Source organism: Dama dama, chromosome 31, assembly GCF_033118175.1.
Source record: "Dama dama isolate Ldn47 chromosome 31, ASM3311817v1, whole genome shotgun sequence".
In the NCBI taxonomy this organism is placed as follows: Eukaryota; Metazoa; Chordata; class Mammalia; order Artiodactyla; family Cervidae; genus Dama; species Dama dama.
Window position 1 is genome coordinate 46,785,977 of NC_083711.1, and position 20,083 is coordinate 46,806,059.

The 20,083-nt window shown below is 43.1% G+C and overlaps 1 protein-coding gene across 1 annotated transcript in view; it reads right to left on the bottom strand.

The window, feature by feature from the left end:
* DCBLD2 (discoidin, CUB and LCCL domain containing 2) overlaps window positions 1–15,978 on the bottom strand; it is a 74,132-nt gene extending 58,154 nt beyond the window's left edge. Inside the window, exon 1 of the mRNA XM_061134056.1 lies at window positions 15,747–15,978. Coding sequence (XP_060990039.1) covers window positions 15,747–15,963 — 217 coding nt within the window. The 5' untranslated portion in view covers window positions 15,964–15,978. The remainder of the gene's footprint in view (window positions 1–15,746) is intronic.
* Between the last annotated feature and the right edge of the window lie 4,105 nt (window positions 15,979–20,083).

A 20,083-nucleotide genomic window follows, 5' to 3' on the forward strand; every position in this document is an offset into this window, starting at 1 on the left:
AAATCCTCTTCAATCCCCAAGCACACACAGCTACATAGAACACAATGGTTAAGCAAAATGGGCCCTGGGGTCACACGATGAATGCAAATGCCCTACCACTCACTGTGATCTTGAGAAGGTTGTTTACTGCTGCTAAAGGTCAGTTATTTTTCAGATGGGTATACTACTATCTCAAACCGCATAGGGGAAGAATGAAATGAGATACTGTATGAAAACACCTACTATCGGGCTTCCCTAGTGGCTCAGTGGTAGAGAGTCTGCCTGCCAACGCAGGAGGTGCGTGTTAGACCCCTGGCCCGGGAAGATCCCACATGCCACAGAAGAACTAAGACCCTGTGTCACAGCTCCTGAGCCTGAACTCTAGAGCCCAGGAGCCACGACCACTGAGCCAGCGTGCTGCGACTCCTGAAGCCCGCACACCCTAGAGACCATGCTTTGCAACAAGAGAAATCACCGCGATGAAAAGCCCGTGCGCTGCAACCAGAGTAGCCCCGCTCGCAGCAACTAGAGGGAAGCCCAGAGAGCAACAACCACCCAGCATGACCAAAAACAAACAAATATGTAAATAAATAAAAAGATAAAACAACACAAAGCAAAAAACCCTGTCTACTATCAAGGGCCTAATCCACAATAAATGTCTGAGGGTATTATTACAGTCATAAAGACCAGAAAGGCTTTTGCTTATCATATGTAGAGCCAGTGCATTTGGCACAGCCTCGCTAAGCCATCAGAACAATGGCTCATTACTTCAGAAGATTTACAGCAGCTTTAAAGCTTCGAGTACAGTGTCCTGTGAAAAGTATAAATCATGAGAAAGTAATTCTCACTAATCTTCTCCCGGATGACCTCTACTTCACTTCAGTGCCTCATGAAAACACAACCTAGGCGTTGTTTTTGCTATTACTGTAGACTCCTCCCACCTGTGAAATGTCAAAATCTTTAATGTCTCACTCCTTTGGTCAGTCTCCTGACCCTCCGGCTCTTTTACACCCACTGCTCGGTTTCTGTGACCTTCTCTCTTTTCTCCCCATCTATTATGTTGCCCTTAGCCTCACTTCTTTCCCCACCCAGCCTGGCTCTCACATCCAGTGTGTGAGCTACACTCTTCCGGGCCCCTTCACTTCCGGGCCCCTTCACTTCCGGGCCCCTTCACTTCCGGGCCCCTTCACTTCCGGGCCCCTTCACTTCCGGGCCCCTATGCCTTCTTGAGGATCTATCTGCCTGGGAACCCTCCACCTGGGATCAAATGATCTCTCTGCCCAGGAGCCAAGCACGACTGGAAAAAAAAAAATCACAGTCTAAGGAACAGCTGCCATTACAGTAATGGATCCTGATCGCAGATGGGCATTGAAAGTCACCAGTATTTTCACTCAGTGTTTCTCACAATTTTGTCAACGTTAGAACATTAGGTTCTCAGGCCCCCATCTCTGTTTCAATAGATTATAATAAATATGGAAGAAAAATTATCTGAAATTTGGAAATACGCTAAAAAAAAAAAAAAAAAAAAGGGTGAGCAGCAGAACCTTTAAATGCCATAGAGACCAAAAGCTGCCCCCAAACTACAAAGTGTTTAATCGGACTTGTAATTTATCATCAACTAAAGGTCCTAGTCTTGGTTGCACATAAACTTGTAATTTTTTTTAATTAACTTATTTTTTAATTGAAGGACAATTGCTTTATAGTATCGTGTTGGCTTCTACCAAACATCAACATGGATCAGCCATAGGGTTTACCTATGTCCCTCTTCTCTCATTTGAACATCCCTCCCACCTCCCTCCCCATCCCACCCCTCTAGGTTGTTACGGAGTCCCACTTTGAGTTCCCTGAATCATACAACAAATTCCCACTGGTTATCTATTTTACATATGGTAATGTATAGTTCATGTTACTCTCTCTATACATCCCACCCTCTCCTTCCTCCCCTCAAGCTGTGTCCATAAGTCTGTTCTCGACGTCTGTGTCTCCACGGCTGCTCTGCAAATAGGTTCAACAGTACCATCTTTCTAGATTCCATATCTATGTGTTAGTATATGATATTTGTTTTTCTCTTTCTGACTCACTTCACTGTGTATAACAGGCTCTAAATTACAAGTCCGTCTACCTCATTAGGACTGACTCAAATGGGTTCCTTTTTATGGCTGAGTGATATTCCATTATATATATGTACCACAGCGTCTTCATCCATTCATCTGTTGATGGACATGTAGGTGGCTTCCCTGTCCTAGCTGTTGTAAATAGTGCGGCAATGAACACTGGGGTACATATGTCTTTTTCAGTTTTGGGTTTCCTCAGGGCATATGCCTAGTAGTGAGACTGCTGGGTCATATGCTAGTTTTATTCCTATAAACTTGTAGATTTTTGTCCTGTGGAGATGCATATAATTTCTGGACAGCTGAAAAAAATAAATCCAAGTATTACAGTTTATAGCCCTAGTAGCCCACTTTTAGTCATCTAATCTAGCAATTACAGCCTAACACTGCCTATCTAAACACCTAGTCTCTCAAATACTCTTTGGACACATTTTAACCTCTTACTGATTCCTTCATTAATTAATGAGTTGAATAAAATCTTTGATGTGTTAATTTTATATTTGCACGACAGGTATAATTTTGCTTCAGTGGTGCCTAGGAAGGAGCCACACTTTTAATCAACTTCAGAATTCTAACAATGAGGGCAACAACAAAAACATACAATCTTTCTCCACCCAGTGTTCCCCAATATCTACCACTTTTTCCCACTTTTTTTTCTTATAGAGATTTCTCAGTTTTCCACATTTGATGTCTTATTTCTTTGTCTCTTGTACTCCCTTCCATTCTAGGCTCCAAATACGACAATTCGGTTTCCAGACAGTTGTGGGTTGGATTGTGCTTTCCCTAGACCCCATTACCCCAACAACCAAATTATATGTTCCTAATTCCTGGAACCTATGAATGTCACCTTATTTGGAAACAGGTCTTAGCAGATGTAATCAATTTAAAATGAGGTCATACTGGATCAGGACAAACCCTAATCCAGTGTCTGGTGTCCTTATAAAAAGAGGGACATTCGGACAGGGATACAGACATAGGGAAAATACCACGGAACCTCAGAGGCAGAGACTGGAGCGATGCAAAGGGATTCCAAAGACTGCAACCCCCAGAAGCCAGAAGCAAGGAAGGGCCCTCACCCAGAGCCTTCAGAGACAGCACATGGCCCTGCCAATACCTGACTTTCATAAGTTCAGCCTGCACAACTGTAAGACAATAAATTTCTGCTGCTTGAAGCCATCTAAATTTGTGGTGATCTGTTATGGCAGCACCAGGAAGCAGAGACCTACCTTCCCAATGGGACTAATTCACTAAAGCGGTCAGTTTGCGAGCTGCCAAGTCAACAGATACTTTGCCATCCTTATCATCTGTGACCTTTCCACAGCATCTGGTATTGCTGGCCTTTCCTTTCCTCCCACCTTCCTTCCTTCCTTATCGGCCCTCCCTCCTTCTTAGAACTCTCCTTCCCCAACTTAGCTCTTCTTTTAACTCTCTAATTGCCACTTCTCTGGCATCTTAGCTGACATCTCTGGACTATAGATCACTGACGCTGCGGTTCTCCAGAGCTCTTTCCCCTCTCTCTGTATGCTGCCAGGGCCATCTCTCCACCCCGACTTCAGTTACCACTAGGTGGAGAATGCTCCAAAGTTTCCAACCTTTCTCCTAATTCTCAAATCTGTCATCTACTTCTATATTAAGCATCTCCACTCAGAAATTCCACAGTATTCAAACTCATGTACCAAGCATTCAATGAGCATCTTCCATGTGCCAAGTACTGAACCAGGTGTTAGAACAAGAGAAATGACAAGGCTCTTGTCCTTACAGAATTTACAAAATAGTACGACAGACATAGTATTAATAAATAATTTCCGGGATGTTGAGTACTGCAGGGAAGTAATGGATGTGATACAGTGTATGCGTGCGCATGCACAGGATAAATAGCAATTAAGTAGACAAATACTTGTGGATGAGGGAGGTGTTGAAAGCAGAGAGAAGACAATTACAGAAGGAAAAAAACCCAGCATTTTTAACTGACCTTTGCTCTCTCAGATTTAACTGGTCATTAAGTTTTATACTTTGTTTCCTTAGTATCTCTAAATTTAGTCCCTCTGAACAACTGCAGGCCCTTGCAAGAGTTCTCCAACAAGTTCCCTCCACCTCCTTTCTTTCCTCTCCAATCCACTGCCCACACTCCTGCCAGTGTTTCTTAGACTGGGTCATGTAGGTCCCTCATTTAAAAAACCTTCAACTGTTCTCCACTGATGCTACAATAAATCTCTAACTCTTCGGCAAGAATACAAAGTCCATTATAATCTGTCCCCTGACTCCCTTTCCCATCTCATCTCTCAACTTTGCCCAGAACCTCTCTGCCCCCTGGATCTCTGCTCTGGAACTGTGGGTGACTCCCAGGTAACTCCCCCATGCTGCACCCACCCTCTCTCCTCTGCACTTCTCAGCTCTGCCAGCAATAATGTCCTTCCTCCTCAGAGCCACCTGGCAAATACCTACTCGGTGCTCTCTTGGGAAACCTTTCTGAAAGTCCAGGTCTTTCTCTCCATTTCCATGATTAAAATCTCTTTACTGAATATGCTTAATTATGCATATTTATGTCGGTTTGCCACACCAGCTGCAGAACTCTGCTAGGCAGGCAATGTGTTCTGTTCGCCTGGGTAGCCCCAGACATAGAAACAAGGCACGCTGGTTCTTAAATGCTGCCGAATTTAGAAAATAACAAACTCAAAACAAACCAAGGCTAGGCAAATGGGAGATAAGTGATACAATAGCAAGTACATAGGCCTGGGGATCAGACAGGCTTTCCGGTGTAAATTCTAGCTATGCCAACTTCTGAAGTGATCCTAGCACTCAACCTCTACATCCTCAACTAGACATGGGAATAATAACCACCCCATCTCCCAAGGTAATCGTGAGGGCTTGGTAAGAACTTATGTAAAATGCAGTGGATTCTATAAATGGGCACAATCTCTCTGAAGATGTCTACATATCTAGTACCCTCCCTTCCTTCTGGGAACTACTTTGTAGGTTGCAACAGTTTTCATATGACCTCATGCCCCCTGGTTAGCTAACTGGTCCAAGGGTGGGTACTGACTCACACTCTGCCCATTTGAGGCCAACTTACCCTGCCCTCCCATTTCCTGCCCTTCCATGTCAGGGAAACCCCAGAATCTCTCCAGTGTTGAGGCTACAAGCCTTGAGGATTGCCAGCAGCCATGATCCGCTGCATACAGAGAAAGCCAGACTGTAACAAGACAGAGTCCTTGGTGTCGGAGGTCTGGCTGCATCCCTGCTTTTCCAGGAGCTTAGTCTGGCTCAGTCCTTAAGAAGATTCCACAAGCTACCTCAAAATGCTGCCCAAAATTACGTTCTACTTTAAGCATGTGTAATTTTCAGTTCCCTATAACCCTACTAACTAAAACACTCTTCCTCCACCTGTGCAACAGAATGTCTCACATCCAGACCTATAAAGTTAGCATCTAAGATAAAAAGAGTAACCAGAAACAGGTCATGCTAGGAAGAGGGAGAGGAACCATGAACCTGAAAAGAGTGGAAATCAAAGGAAGTTGAAGTCTATCAACAGGTAGGAAGTTGGAGAAAGGGGAGGCCAAAAGCGAGGTGACAAAACCTGTATTAAGGTCTCAGTGGATTGGAGGCCAAGTAAGGACATTTCCTATGAACAATCTGTCACATTTCTTCACTACACGGCCTGACCCCTTCACTAAGCTAGGGGTGGAGCTTTCCTATACAGTAAGTGTAGGGAAAATGGGGAGAAGGGCCAGATGGATGGGGAAGCACTGGATCTCAGTAGAAAGCCAACACTTGAAAATGGAAATCTTAACTGCAGAGTAGGGAAAGAGAAACAAAACTTTCATTCACACATTGTTTCACTCATTGAACCAAAATTTAGCAACTGCCTAGATTTGGTCACAGCCTCATACATTCTACAGAGGTGAGTTATACATTAAAAAAAAAAAAACAAAAAAACACCGAGGGTGACACACCTAGTATTAATATTTAAATCCATGTATGTCTGACTTCAACATCTCTATACTTTCAAACTCCATCCAAGTTAAAAAATAATGAAGACAAAGAAAGCTGTCAGGTTTAAAAGAAAAAAAAAAAACTCACAGTTAAAGAGACACTTTCAGAAGAGCAGAAGCTAGACTGCAAGGAAATCATCATTTAACAAATATCTTATGTGTGCTAAACACTAAGAAAATGTACAGCACAAATGTAGTCTACTTGCTAGTTGGTCACTGAAAAAAGGAGAAATATAAGCTGCTGGCAAAGCAACCAGTTAAAAGAAAAGATGTATATATAAGCCAGTGGCGTCTTGACCGTGCTTCCAGACACAAGGTTAAGAGGCACCATGGAAGTTTAAATCACACTAAAAGCACAACTTCCATTCCCAAATGAAGCAGGGTTCTGGACAAGGTGGAAGAGATGATTTGAGAAGAAGAAAAGGTGAGGCAGGATGTAGTGTTACTTGCAGGGATGAACAGCAGGACAAGGGTTCGGGACAAGGCAGGTCAGTCGTGATGCTGTGGCTGAGCAGAAATCCCATGGGCCGTTCGCCCAGTGATCCTTATCTGAGGCAGATCTAGTCACAAGGGTCACATGCCTTTCTCCAGTAACCCAGAGCTATTCTGAATGAGAGAAAGCGGTGGGGACTGGCATGTGGGCCAGGTTTAGGATCGATCAAAGACATGGGGAGAAGCATCAATGGGATGATGGACCTGGGCTGAGACATGTGACCCAGAAATGGGCAAATGGGCTGGGGAGAAGCAGACGTAGCTAAGGGTGATGTCACTGCTAGTATCACCATAGGTACAAACTCTTCAGTTTGCCCCGCAGTGGAAGTCCTTCACAATCTCGTCCCCACTGACCTTTCCGGCCTGTTTTGCATTACTTTCCTCTGACACCAGACTGGTGAAGCTACCTGAATGTTCTCCAGGAATTTCAGCCAGCAGAGAAAAAGGCAGGTGACTGGAGGTGACTATTCAGATCAAAATCTGAATGAGCGGGCAAAGGAGTGGACCTCACTGGCTTTCATTGATTTTGGCTTAGCACAGCTCTTTTTTTTTTTTTTTTTTTTTATTATTATTTTTTTTTTTCCCAGTGGGTTTTGTCATACATTGATATGAATCAGCCATGGATTTACATGTATTCCCAATCCCGATCCCCCCTCCCACCTCCCTCTCCACCCGATTCCTCTGGGTCTTCCCAGCGCACCAGGCTGGAGCACTTGTCTCATGCATCCCACCTGGGCTGGTGATCTGTTTCACCATAGATAGTATACATGCTGTTCTTTTGAAATATCCCACCCTCACATTCTCCCACAAAGTTCAAAAGTCTGTTCTGTATTTCTGTGTCTCTTTTTCTGTTCTGCATATAGGGTTATCGTTATCACCTTTCTAAATTCCATATATATGTGTTAGTATGCTGTAATGTTCTTTATCTTTCTGGCTTACTTCACTCTGTATAATGGGCTCCAGCTTCATCCATCTCATTAGGACTGGTTCAAATGAATTCTTTTTAATGGCTGAGTAATATTCCATGGTGTATATGTACCACAGCTTCCTTATCCATTCATCTGCTGATGGGCATCTAGGTTGCTTCCATGTCCTGGCTATTATAAACAGTGCTGCGATGAACATTGGGGTGCACGTGTCTCTTTCAGATCTGGTTTCCCCAGTGTGTATGCCCAGAAGTGGGATTGCTGGGTCATATGGCAGTTCTATTTCCAGTTTTTTAAGAAATCTCCACACTGTTTTCCATAGCGGCTGTACTAGTTTGCATTCCCACCAACAGTGTAAGAGGGTTCCCTTTTCTCCACACCCTCTCCAGCATTTATTGCTTGTAGACTTTTGGATAGCAGCCATCCTGACTGGCGTGTAATGGTACCTCATTGTGGTTTTGATTTGCATTTCTCTAATAATGAGTGATGTTGAGCATCTTTTCATGTGTTTGTTAGCCATCTGTATGTCTTCTTTGGAGAAATGTCTGTTTAGTTCTTTGGCCCATTTTTTGATTGGGTCATTTATTTTTCTGGAATTGAGCTGCAGGAGTTGCTTGTATATTTTTGAGATTAATCCTTTGTCTGTTTCTTCATTTGCTATTATTTTCTCCCAATCTGAGGGCTGTCTTTTCACCTTACTTATAGTTTCCTTAGCACAGCTCTTAAAGACCACTAATTTGACAGGGCAAGAGAGCAGTGTTCTCTAAACAGCAGCCGTGGCTTTGTTCAGAGTTGCGGTTGAGGGAGGACTCTTCTCATTCTGAAAGCAAAAGAGGCTAGCTCCTGGGAAGAGGGTGGCTGGGAAAACACTGGGCAGGATGTCAGGCCCTGTGCAAGCAGCTTAAGGTTCAAGAAAGGGCTCTATTTCCATGGAACTGAGAAGCCCAGGCTCTGAGGGAATCAGACAAAAGACAACAGTGTGAAGGGCATGCAGGTGACTAATGAATAACATGCTTGGGGCGGCAAATTCACTGCAGAAATGAGTTCCGAATTCTTTTTTTTTTTTTTTTTTTGGCCCAGCTGAGTGGATTGTGGAATTTCAGTTCCCTGACCAGGGACTGAACCCAGGCCCTTGGCAATGAAAGCGCCGAATCCTACCCACTGAACCATCAGGGAGTTCCCCTAAACTCACATTTTTGAATGATGGACAACATGGTAAGTATTAGAAAATGAATAAAACTCTGCCAGATATAAATATTTAATATACATTGTGATTAATGACTTAACAGAAAAACACTGGAAATTACCATCTGGAGATGAGTGTATGGGGTGACAGAGAACTCTTCTCAGAGAGGATGATACCGAGGAAGGTTTGAAGGATGATAAGGAGGTTACCGCTTCCCAGGGGGTTTAATGGTAAAGAATCTGCCTGCCAAGCAGGGGACACGGGTTCAATCCCTGGGTCGGGAAGATCCCCTGGAGAAGGAAAGGGCAACCCACTCCAGTATTCTTGCCTGGGAAACCTCATAGACAGAGGAGCCTGGCGGGCTACAGTCCACGGGGTCACAAAGAGTTGGACATGACTCAGCAACTAAATAACAGCAAGGAGGTTACCAAGCAGATAAGGAAAGGTGCTCTTTCTCTTCAAGTAGAGAAAACGATACATGTCAAGAGACCAGTATAGAGAACACGGCAAAACAGGATCAAATTACACATGGGAGGAATAAACATCTCAGTTTTACACAGAACTATATACATATAAAGGGTGAGGGATGCTGGCATGCAATCAAGTCAGAGAAGGAAGGGCGGGGCCAGATTCTGAAAAAATATATATAAAACGCAAAGGACTCCTCTCACTATAAAAGCATAGGAGTCTAGATACTGGGAAGACGGTAGATTTTATCTTACAGGTGATAAAGGGGCTGCTGGACACACTATGGAAGTATTAATAGAGTTCCCAGAGGGCGGTGCCCCAGTGCACAGAACCATAGCCCTCAGAAAAGAATCAACAAATATTTGCCCAAATATGGGGCAAGAGTGCAGGGTATGGGGCTTGTGGAGGAAGCAGTGGGCCAGGGCCAGAGGCTGAGGCATGCTACTCACCGCAGCAGGGCTGGCTTTGACACTCGCAAGTTTCCTGACTCCTTGCTGTTCTGATGCTGCGAGCTTTACTCCTTAAATGTCATTTATCCCTGTGAACTAGGAATCTACTGACCCTAACAGCTGATCTGCTTAAAACCATTTTATCAGTAAGGTTTCTCCTACTTCCCTGGGCACTGTGAGCTTACCCTCCTTTTCAAACTCACAGCGCTATGCAACTTTCCCTGGCTATTTACACACATGCTCCAACTCGAAGATGATTATTGCACCAACTAGACTGCAGGATCCCTGAAGACAATGACAGTATTTTACTCGTTCATAACTATCTCGGGCTGTGTTAACATATGTGCACACACCCTGGGAGTTTATAGCTGGAACTCTCTCACGCTGAGAGTTTTTATGAGAGGATGATAACGAGTACCAGCATTTTCTCTTTGATCCCAAGCGATTGAGTTCTGGCTGCAAACTCGCAGAAACTGTACTCCACAGAAGCAAGGAACGCTGAGCGTCCTTTCCTTAGAAAGCAGTTGAGGGAGTATGCATCTTGGGGTCTTTCCCGTAACTCAAGGAGCTAGCCAAAGATCTTCTTTCAACTACACACCTTCAGAGTGCAGGTGGATCTAGCAGGTGATGTTTTAGCAGCCTTTTAAGATCATTCCACTATTCGTCTGCTTCAGTGGACACTGGCATTCATTAAATTCTAGTTTATGTGAATACCTGTATTTTTTTGTACTTACAGAATATACTAATTCAATCCACATAAGGACCTGGAAAATTAGCATTATGTGGGTTTCTAAAGTAATAGTTTGAACTGACATACTTTCTTAAAGATCCTATCCTAAATGAAGAATATAATCAAATGGATTAAAGGAAATAATGTAATAGCAGTTTTGAACAATATAGTAATTACTTCATAAAGAATCAAAGTCTTGTGAAAAAATTTTAATTTCAAAATTTTTGTCTTGCCATATTTTCAAAGTAGGCTTCTGTGTACTAAATCAGTCTACATATTAATTTTAACATGATACGTCTGCAGAACATAACACCACACTACTAAGATTACAACCATGTAAGATTATGCAGGTGTGTGCATGTGGACGAGAAAGGAAGATGCAGTGAAGTGAAAGTCGCTCAGTCATGTCCGACCCTTTGCGACCCCAGAGACTATACAGTTCATGGAATTCTCCAGGCCAGAATACTGGGCCAGGAATGCACTCCAGGGAAAGGAGTGGGTAGCCTTTCCCTTCTCCAGGGGATCTTCCCAACCCAGGGATCGAACCCAGGTCTCCTGCACTGCAGGTGGATTCTCTATCAGCTAAGCCACAAGAGAAGCCCAACAAAAATTATAAATGGATAGATTAGGGGTAGGACTGTAATTATTAGTTAAGCTTTTGGTTTTGAGTAATTGTTATATAACTGCCATCTGTATGATATTTTTTTTTTATTATTATTATTATTTTTTTTTTTCCCAGTGGGTTTTGTCATACATTGATATGAATCAGCCATGGATTTACATGTATTCCCAATATTTTTTAAATAAATAAAGTGCTAAGGCCATAAGGTTGTTATAAAACAAACTGAATCCATGAGCCACACAAGAAAAACCGCCAAGTGGTCTCACTTCCTACATCAACAATCACATTGAGCAAATATCATTCCCTCTACAAAGCTTTTCCTGATCTATATAGTTTCGTGTCATCAGTCCACATCCTTCCAACTAGTCAAGAAGTGGAAGTGGAAACCATCTATTTGCATACATTTAATTAATACCTCGTATTACCACCTGAACTTTCATACCCTGGGTTCATTTTGTAAAGTACAGTCTTATATTTAAAGTCTAACTCTATGTAAATTAAGACTTTCCTCATCATACTATAATCTGATGCTTTCTTTTTGGAAATTAATTAATTATTTTTTAAATTCTAGTACTGATACTTTAACTCATACACATTTCGTTGGAAGCTTGAATGTTCAAACAGAACTATTAAGTATTTCCAGAACAAAATAAAGTTTCCTCTCTGTTGATAACATTGGGAAATCTACCTAAAAATCCTTAACCTGTAATTTTACAATTAATTTTTAATTTACAAGCTTTTAAAATATGAATTTTAAATTTGATCAACACATATGGAATATGCGCTATATTTCTAACCTTCACTATGCAAAATTAATTGGAAATATAGGAGAAAAAGCATGCTTTGATTTTTGCCTCTGAAAAAAACTACATATAAGAGCCCTAGTGTTAGCTGCTCAGTCGTGTCTGACTCTTTGCGACCCCATGGACTGCAGACCTCCAGACTCCTCTGTTCATGGAGTTTTCAAGGCTAGAAAACTGGAGTGGGTTGTCATGACCTACTCCAAGGGATCTTCCAGACCCAGGTATCAAACTTGTGTCTCCTGCATTGCAGGCAGATTCTTTATCACCTGGGCCACCAAGGAGCCCTAATGTTTCATCAAACCAAAAAAACAGACCACGTAAAATTCTAATTTAACCTAATATCAATATTAGTAATAATTACAAATGTTCTTTGCACTGGGACATGTTCTTCACTTCCGACAATTCACAAATACTGCTCAAAAACTATTTCCCTGCATCACAAGCAAATAAAGGCACTACCCCACAGACTGTAAATTTTTTTCCCACATTAGTTCAAAAATCATTGTAATACTGAATGATTCTTTTTAAAAAAGAATCTGATTTGACAGATTTATTAAATTAGCTAACAAAAATAATTATTTTCATGAATAGTTTGTATTAATAGGCATAAAGAAGTCAGTCTCAATGGATTTTTAAAAATTTACTCCCCTGATATTTTACCACATTCAAATAACATTCTAACCTACAGGCTTCCCTGGTGGTGCAGTGAATAAGATTCTGCCTGCCAGTGCAGGGGTCATGGGTTCGATCCCTGCCTGGTCTGTGGAGCAACTAAGTGTGTGCCACAACTACTGAAGCCCGAGACCCCTCGAGCCTGCGCTCCACAATAAGAGAAGCCACCGCAATGAGAAGCCCATGCACCGCAACTACAGAGCGCTGCACACAGGCAAGGAAGGCTGAGCACAGCCAAAAAGAAAAAAAATTCCAACCCAGAAGGTAGGTGAACCCTCCACGACCCAAAGGAGGAAGCTGAGCTCCTGAGATGAGGTGACACAAATTCCTACAGTCATAATGTAAACCAGAGACTTAAATTCATTCAGTAGGCCCGCAACTTCCTATTAAGTAAATTTATTACAGTAACAGGCAGGCAATCAGCATAATAAGTTCCACCAATTTAAGTTTTTTAGAGAGACATATTTTACAGGTAAAATATGCTTTCAATAAAAACGAGAAAGACTTTGAAGGTGAACTTAATATCAAACTTAGAACTCAAGACACACAAATATAAGCCATGTCGAAAACAGCATCACAGTCAAACAGATGTGAATAAACAGAATTTATAAATATATTAATGAAGTAAGATTAATTAAATACATCTCTGTTGTGAAAGGTTGACAAGTTTTCAGACCAATGATAAATTTTATTCTAGACCAAATAAAAAGAAAAAAAACATTTGTTCAGCAGAAAATCTGCTGAGGAATGGCATTAATGTGTGGCACTAATTGAAATGAGTGTAGTATCTTCCACTTCAAAATGAGGTCTGAAAGACTAAAAAAAAAATCCTGAAATACAGTTCTACCTCAAAACACATATTAAATGCATTTCTACCTAGGCTGGCTAAGGAAAAAAAAAATCTGTATATCACAAAACACTTTCTCACAGCTTATTTTTATTGCAATTTGCAGAACATTTGAAAATGCATAAAGAAATTTACAACTCTACCATCGAAAGACAACTTTTATCATTTTATTATCTCCTTCCAGTGTTATTATAAAGACTTCTGATAGAGTAAAAACTCCAGCGTGTAACTTAACATTACAATATTGTAGACATCCCCATTAGAAAAAGTTCTATAGGCATCTTAGAGCATTGCTTCTCATTTTGAAGCCAGACTTCTTTCCAGGTTATGTGAAGAATCCCAGTGGACCCTAAAGCACATCTGTTAACATGGACAGCACCACAGACTGCATCTGGATCCACCAGATAAGAAATACAATTTTTTAAAAAATTGGGGAATTCAAATGCCATACAATTCCTGGGTTTTCAGGTGATGTATACCTAAATGACCCTTACTTTATCAATTTAGTAAGCTCATGATTAACAATGATAATCAGTTATAGCTGTTTGTACTTTACCCTTTGCCAGACTCCTATGTACTAGCATTTCATTTTCACCAAGCTAGCAAACAGGTATATATTCTCTTATCACTGATGTAGAAAACTGAGGTACAAAGAAACTAAGTGAGTTTACAAAATTTACCCAATCAACTTGGGAGAACTAGAAATCAGGTCTTTTAAATTATCAGGATCATTTCTATTTGTGTTAATCTATACTGATGTTTTTATACAACATGACATGGTGAAAGAGAACCAGATACTCTAGTTGTTAAAACACTTGGTAAAAACTAAAATTAAAAAAAAAACTAACTTAAAAAAAAAAAAAGTAATGTTGCATGTTTAATTAGGCCAGGCTTGAGAAACTCTAAAAACAAAGCAATTGTCTCATTTGCGGAGGAGACATTTAATCAGTTATAAACTATTCAAAGATCTTTTTTAAACATAACATAAACACTTTCAGATTCTGAAATAAGCAAAAGTGGTCAGAGTATCCTGCTTATGTAGTTATACTTTGTATCAACATACCTTATTTTACTGGTGTCTCAGTTTCCTTGTGTTTGAAATGGGATAACAATACTTAAGACTGCTGTGGTGAGGATTAAATGAGTTAATAGATGTAAATCACTTAGGGTTGTCACAAATTAAGACCCATTTGATCAGTGTTAGCCACATGTTAATATAAGTCTGTTAATTGCTTTTTCTGTCTACCAGGAGGAAAATAAAAGCATAGGCGCTAAAACTTCAATGAAGGAAAGGATTTCACTTTAATTGAGTGCTGATGTTCAAGAATTCGATTAAGGAGATGATCTAACTGAAACCTGAATGCTGCCTAGAATTGAAAGAGGTCAGTTTACCAAATACATTTTTTCCATTTACATTATATTTCCATATGCCTGTCAAAGTTTTAGCTTCTTCACAATGACATGCTTAAGGCCATGATTCCACACTCTACTGAAAACTACATGAAAGCAACATTATGCTGGACTTAAACATGGAGATCAACCTAAAAACAAACAAACTAACAAAACCTCTTCCAAGTATTAAGTATCAGTCCAGTTCTTATCTCTCACTGTAATAAAATGGAAATGCAATGGAGAAATGTGTTCAATAACCTGTCAAATTGTTTTCAAAATTGCCGTTCAGTGCCTGAAAAAAGTACTAAAAAGGGGAAGAAATCAGCCCAGCATTCTCTTTCAACTATGATTATTAAGTAAATAGCTTTGTACGCTCTGGAATCTCGAACGATCCTAGTAGGAAAGAAGTTTTGTCACTTTCTGTAAGGGCTTGCCCATTTAATACGGATCGCTCCGTCTGGGCAATAGAGCACGCTGTCTTGGGTCCCAGACGTAGAGTCTGACCCAGACAATCTATCTAGACCACCATCCTGAATAGGCAGGGATTGCAAAGAGCATGTTCTAAATCCAAGACTCAAAGATAACCAGAATCAACTCTATTCGATTTTGAACGTGGCACTTTCACAAAAGATAATCGTCGTCAACTCCCTTCAATGGATTTAAGATGCTATCGAATTACCTGGCCGTTTTACTCTGTTCGTCCATCCACTTAGCTTAAAGATTAGACAGCGCATCTCCAAAACTTGTCCTTTTCCTCTCAAATACTTTCCCCAGAACAATCCAATGCCCAAAGGAGGTCTTCATAGCAAGGTCTCACTTCCCTCTTTTCAAAAAAAAATGAATGGGCTTCCCCAAAAGTAAAGCCACGCCAACTTGGGGGAAAACAGACAACCAAGCTTTGCAATTCAACCCAGCGAGTGCGGGACCAGGTCTGGCCAGGCACCGAGGCGCACCACAACTAGCCTGCGTGTCTGCAGATTCCGTAACGACCCGGACACCCTGCGCCCCAGAGGCTCCAACTGCGCCCCCACGGCCCCCGGGGCCCCGCGCGCGGCGCACTCCTCGGGAAGAACTCACCTTGCTGGGCTCCGGCGTCCCCGAGCAGCAGGAGCAGGATCAGTACGAGGAGGAGGAACAGAGGCCTGGGGAAGGCGGTGGAGGAGGAGTTGGAGCGAAGAGGGAGGGGGTAGGAGCGGGAGAGGGGGAGCGCGGCCCGGGCGGGGGCGGCGACCGCGGCCCGGACTAGGAAACGTTGAGGGCTGTGCCCGGCTCTCACCACCGCCCGGCTCGCCATCGCGGCGGCCGGCAGTCCGCCTGCATAGTGCGGGCGCCCCGGGGCCGCGGCACCGGGCGAGCAGGCAAAGGCAGCGGCGGGAGAGCAGGAGGCAGCGCGCGCTTCGCCCCACGCCGCCCGCACTCCGCGAAGCCTCCTTCTCCTTCGTCCCCTCCCTCCGCTCCCCTCCCCGAGACCCCAGGCCGGAGCGCTAGGGAGGGGAGGGAAGGAAACGGGGTGCTCGAGCCGCGGAGGACAGCTGGGGGGACGCGCCTCCCGAGCCGCGTTCAGCAACCCGACCCCTGCCCGCCGCGCGCGTCCTGGGCTCGGGCTGGCTGGCAGGCAGGCCGGCCGCCGGCTCCCTCGCGCTCCCTCTCGCGCGTGCTGGCCACGCCTTCACAGCCCGCCCCGGCCAATCCGCGGGCAGCCCCGGTCCGTCTCCCTCTGCGCCACCCAATCAACGCTCGTTCGCCTCGGTCGACCCGTTAGCTCCCCGGCCCACTCCTCGAGCTCCACCGCCCCTCATCCCTCTCCTCCAATCCCCTGCGGCCTTGGGAAGCGTCCCACCCGCCTCCCCCAAAACGGGTTCCGCCCCCAAACTCTAGCCCCCGACAGCCCCCTCCCCGGCCCGCGCGCCTGTTATTGTTGGGACTTCAGCCCAGGCTGATCCCGCAGAGGCGGTTGCTCGCTCTGGTCAATGACTTCCGGGACTTCCCCCTAGCCCGCTCTCCCTGCTGCTCTGACCCAACTTGCTCCTTGCTCCTCCCACGTCGCACATCAGGCCACTGGAAGGGGTGGGAAACCTGGATTCTGGCTGATTTTAGCTGGGAGCTGAGTCGGAGGGAGTTTTTTTTCGCTCAATAGCAGAGTGTGTGTGTGTGTGTGTGTGTGTGTGTGTGTGTGTTTAATTAAAATTACATCCAGTTGTTGCAGCAACTCCCAGTTACAATAACAGATACAGTGTTCACTGTAAGATGTATATGTATTTGCTGTTGCCTATGCCTTTTACTATATTAATGTGGGCCGGGGGATGGCGTAAAAAAAAGTGTATGACAAGATCCATGCCCCTAAAGCAATTTAAACCTGACTTCCTAACATTCACTAAGCCATTCTACCAAGACTTGTTGGCCACCTGCTGTGTACCTGCAAACTTACAAGTTGTGGGATTTGCAGTCATAATACAGAAATCTTCCAAAATCTTGTGCTGGGACAGAGATGGAAATGCATCGTGAAAGTCAGAATAAAATAAATACTAATCAGAGTCGTGAGTAATCAGAGGGAGGCTGTAAAAAGATGGAGTAACCAAAAAAAATTTAAAAAAAGAACTGGCTCTTTGGGAAAGGGGAAAGCACAGGACTACTGGTTTTAGGAGAAAGATGCCATTTAGGATGTTTTTCTTATCTCTCCTTGCTATTCTTTGGAACTCTGCATTCAGATGGGTGTATCTTTCCTTTTCCCCTTTGCCTTTTGCTTCTCTTCTTTTCTCGACTATCTGTAAGGCCTCCTCAGATAGCCATTTTGCCTTTTTGCATTTCTTTCTCTTGGGAATGGTGTTAATCACTGCTTCCAGCACAGTGTCACGAACCTCCGTCCATAGTTCTTCAGGCACTCTACCAGATCTAATCCCTTGAATGTATTTGTCACTTTCACTCTATAGTCATAAGGGATTCGATTTAGGTCATACCTGAATGGTCTAGTGGTTTTCCTACTTTCTTCAATTTAAGTCGAATTTGGCAATAAGGAGTTCATGATGTGAGCCACAGTCTGCCCCCGGTCTTGTTCTTGCTGACTGTATAGAGCTTCTCCACCTTTGGCTGCAAAGAATATAATCAATCTGATTTTGGTGTTGACAATCTGGTGATGTCCATGTGTAGAGTCTTCTCTTGTGTTGTTGGAAGAGGGTGTTTACTATGACCAGTGCATTCTCTTGGCAAAACTCTATTAGCCTTTGTCCTGCTTCATTCTGTACTCCAAGGCCAAATTTGCCTGAACATTTCATGCAAAGATGGGCACAATAAAGGACAAAAATGGTATGGACCTAACAGAAGCAGAAGATATTAAGAAGAGGTGGCAAGAATACACAGAACTATACAAAATAGATCCTCATGACCCAGATAATCACGATGGTGTGATCACTCACCTAGAGGCAGACATCCTGAACTGCGAAGTCAAGTGGGCCTTAGGAAGGATCACTACAAACAAAGCTAGTGGAGGTGATGGAATTCTAGTATGAGCTATTTCAAATCCTAAAAGATGATGCTGTGAAAGTGCTGCACTCAATATGCTTCAAATTTAGAAAACTCAGCAGTGGTCACAGGACTGGAAAAGGTCATTTTTCATTCCAATCCCAAAGAAAGTTAATGCCAAAGAATGCTCAAACTATTGCACAATTGCACTCATCTCACACGCTAGCAAAGTAATGCTCAAAATTCTCCAAGCCAGGCTTCAATAGTATGTGAACCGTGAGCTTCCAGATGTTCAAGCTGGATTTAGAAAAGGCAGAGGAACCAGAGATCAAATCGCCAACATCTGTTGGATCATTGAAAAAGCAAGACAATTCCAGAAAAACATCTACTTCTGCTTTATTGACTATGCCAAAGCTTTTGACTTTGTGGATCACAATAAACTGTGGAAAATTCTGAAAGAGATGGGAATATCAGGCCACCTGACCTGCCTTTTGAGAAAATTGTATGCAGGTCAGGAAGCAACAGTTAGAACTGGACATGGAACAGTCCAAATAGGGACTGGACTGGTTCCAAATAGGGAAAGGAATACATCAAGGCTGTATATTGTCACCCTGCTTATTTAACTTCTATACAGAGTACATCATGAGAACACTGGGCTGAATGAAGCACAAGCTGGAATCAAGATTGCTGGGAGAAATATCAATAACCTCAGATATGCAGATGACACCACCCTTATGGCAGAAAGCAAAGAACTAAAGAGCCTCTTGATGAAAGTTAAAGAGGAGAGTGAAAAACTTGGCTTAAAACTCAACATTCAGAAAACTAAGATCATGGCATCTGGTCCCATCACTTCATGGCAAATAGATGGGGAAACAGTGGAAACAGTGACAGACTTTATTTTTTAAGGCTCCAAAATCACTGCAAATAGTGATTGCAGCCATGAAATTAAAAGATGCTTGCTCCTTGGAAGAAAAGTTATGACCAACCTAGATAGTATATTAAAAAGCAGAGACATTACTTTACCAGCAAAGGTCCATCTAGTCAATGCTATGGTTTTTCCAATAGTCATGTATGGATGTGAGAGTTGGACTATAAAGAAAGCTGAACACGAAAGAATTAATGCTTTTGAACTGTGGTCTAGGAGAAGATTCTTGAGAGTCCCTTGAACTGCAAGGAGAACCAGACAGTCCATCCTAGAGATCAGTCCTGGGTGTTCATTGGAAGGACTGATGCTGAAGCTGAAACTCCAATACTTTGGCCACCTGATGGGAATAACTGACTCATTTGAAAAGACCCTGATGCTGGGAAAGATTGAAGGTGGGAGGAGAAAGGGATTACAGAGGATGAGATGATTGGATGGCATCACCAATTCAATGGACATGAGTTTGAGTAAACTCCTCCAGGAGTTGGTGATGGACAGGGAAGCCTGGCATGCTGCAGTCCATCGGTTCACAAAGAGTTGGACATGACTGAGTTACTGAACTGACTAACTGGGATGTTTTTAACATGGGGCCCTAAAAAAGGGATGATGCCATTAAAAAACTGGAAAGGTGGATCAGGTTGTATGAGCAAGTGCGTCAGTTTTGGACGTACGGGACTTCCATGGTGGTCCAGTGTTTAAGAATCCACCTGCCAATGCAGGGGACCTGGCTTCAATCCCTGGTCCAGGAAAATTCCATATGCCTTGGAACAACTAAGCCTGTGTGAGACCCCTGAGCCTGTGTGCCACAGCTGCTGAAGACTGCCTGCCTAGAGCCTGTGCACCATCACAAGAGAAGCCACCACAATTAGAAGCCCAAGCATTGCAACTGGAGAGTAGCCCCAGCTTGCTGAAACTAGAGAAAGTTGAGTGCAGCATCAAAGACCCAGGACAGCAATAAATAAATAAATAAAAAGTTTGGACATACTGAACTTGGGATGTTCACTCAGCTAGCACATGATGTTATATAACAGGC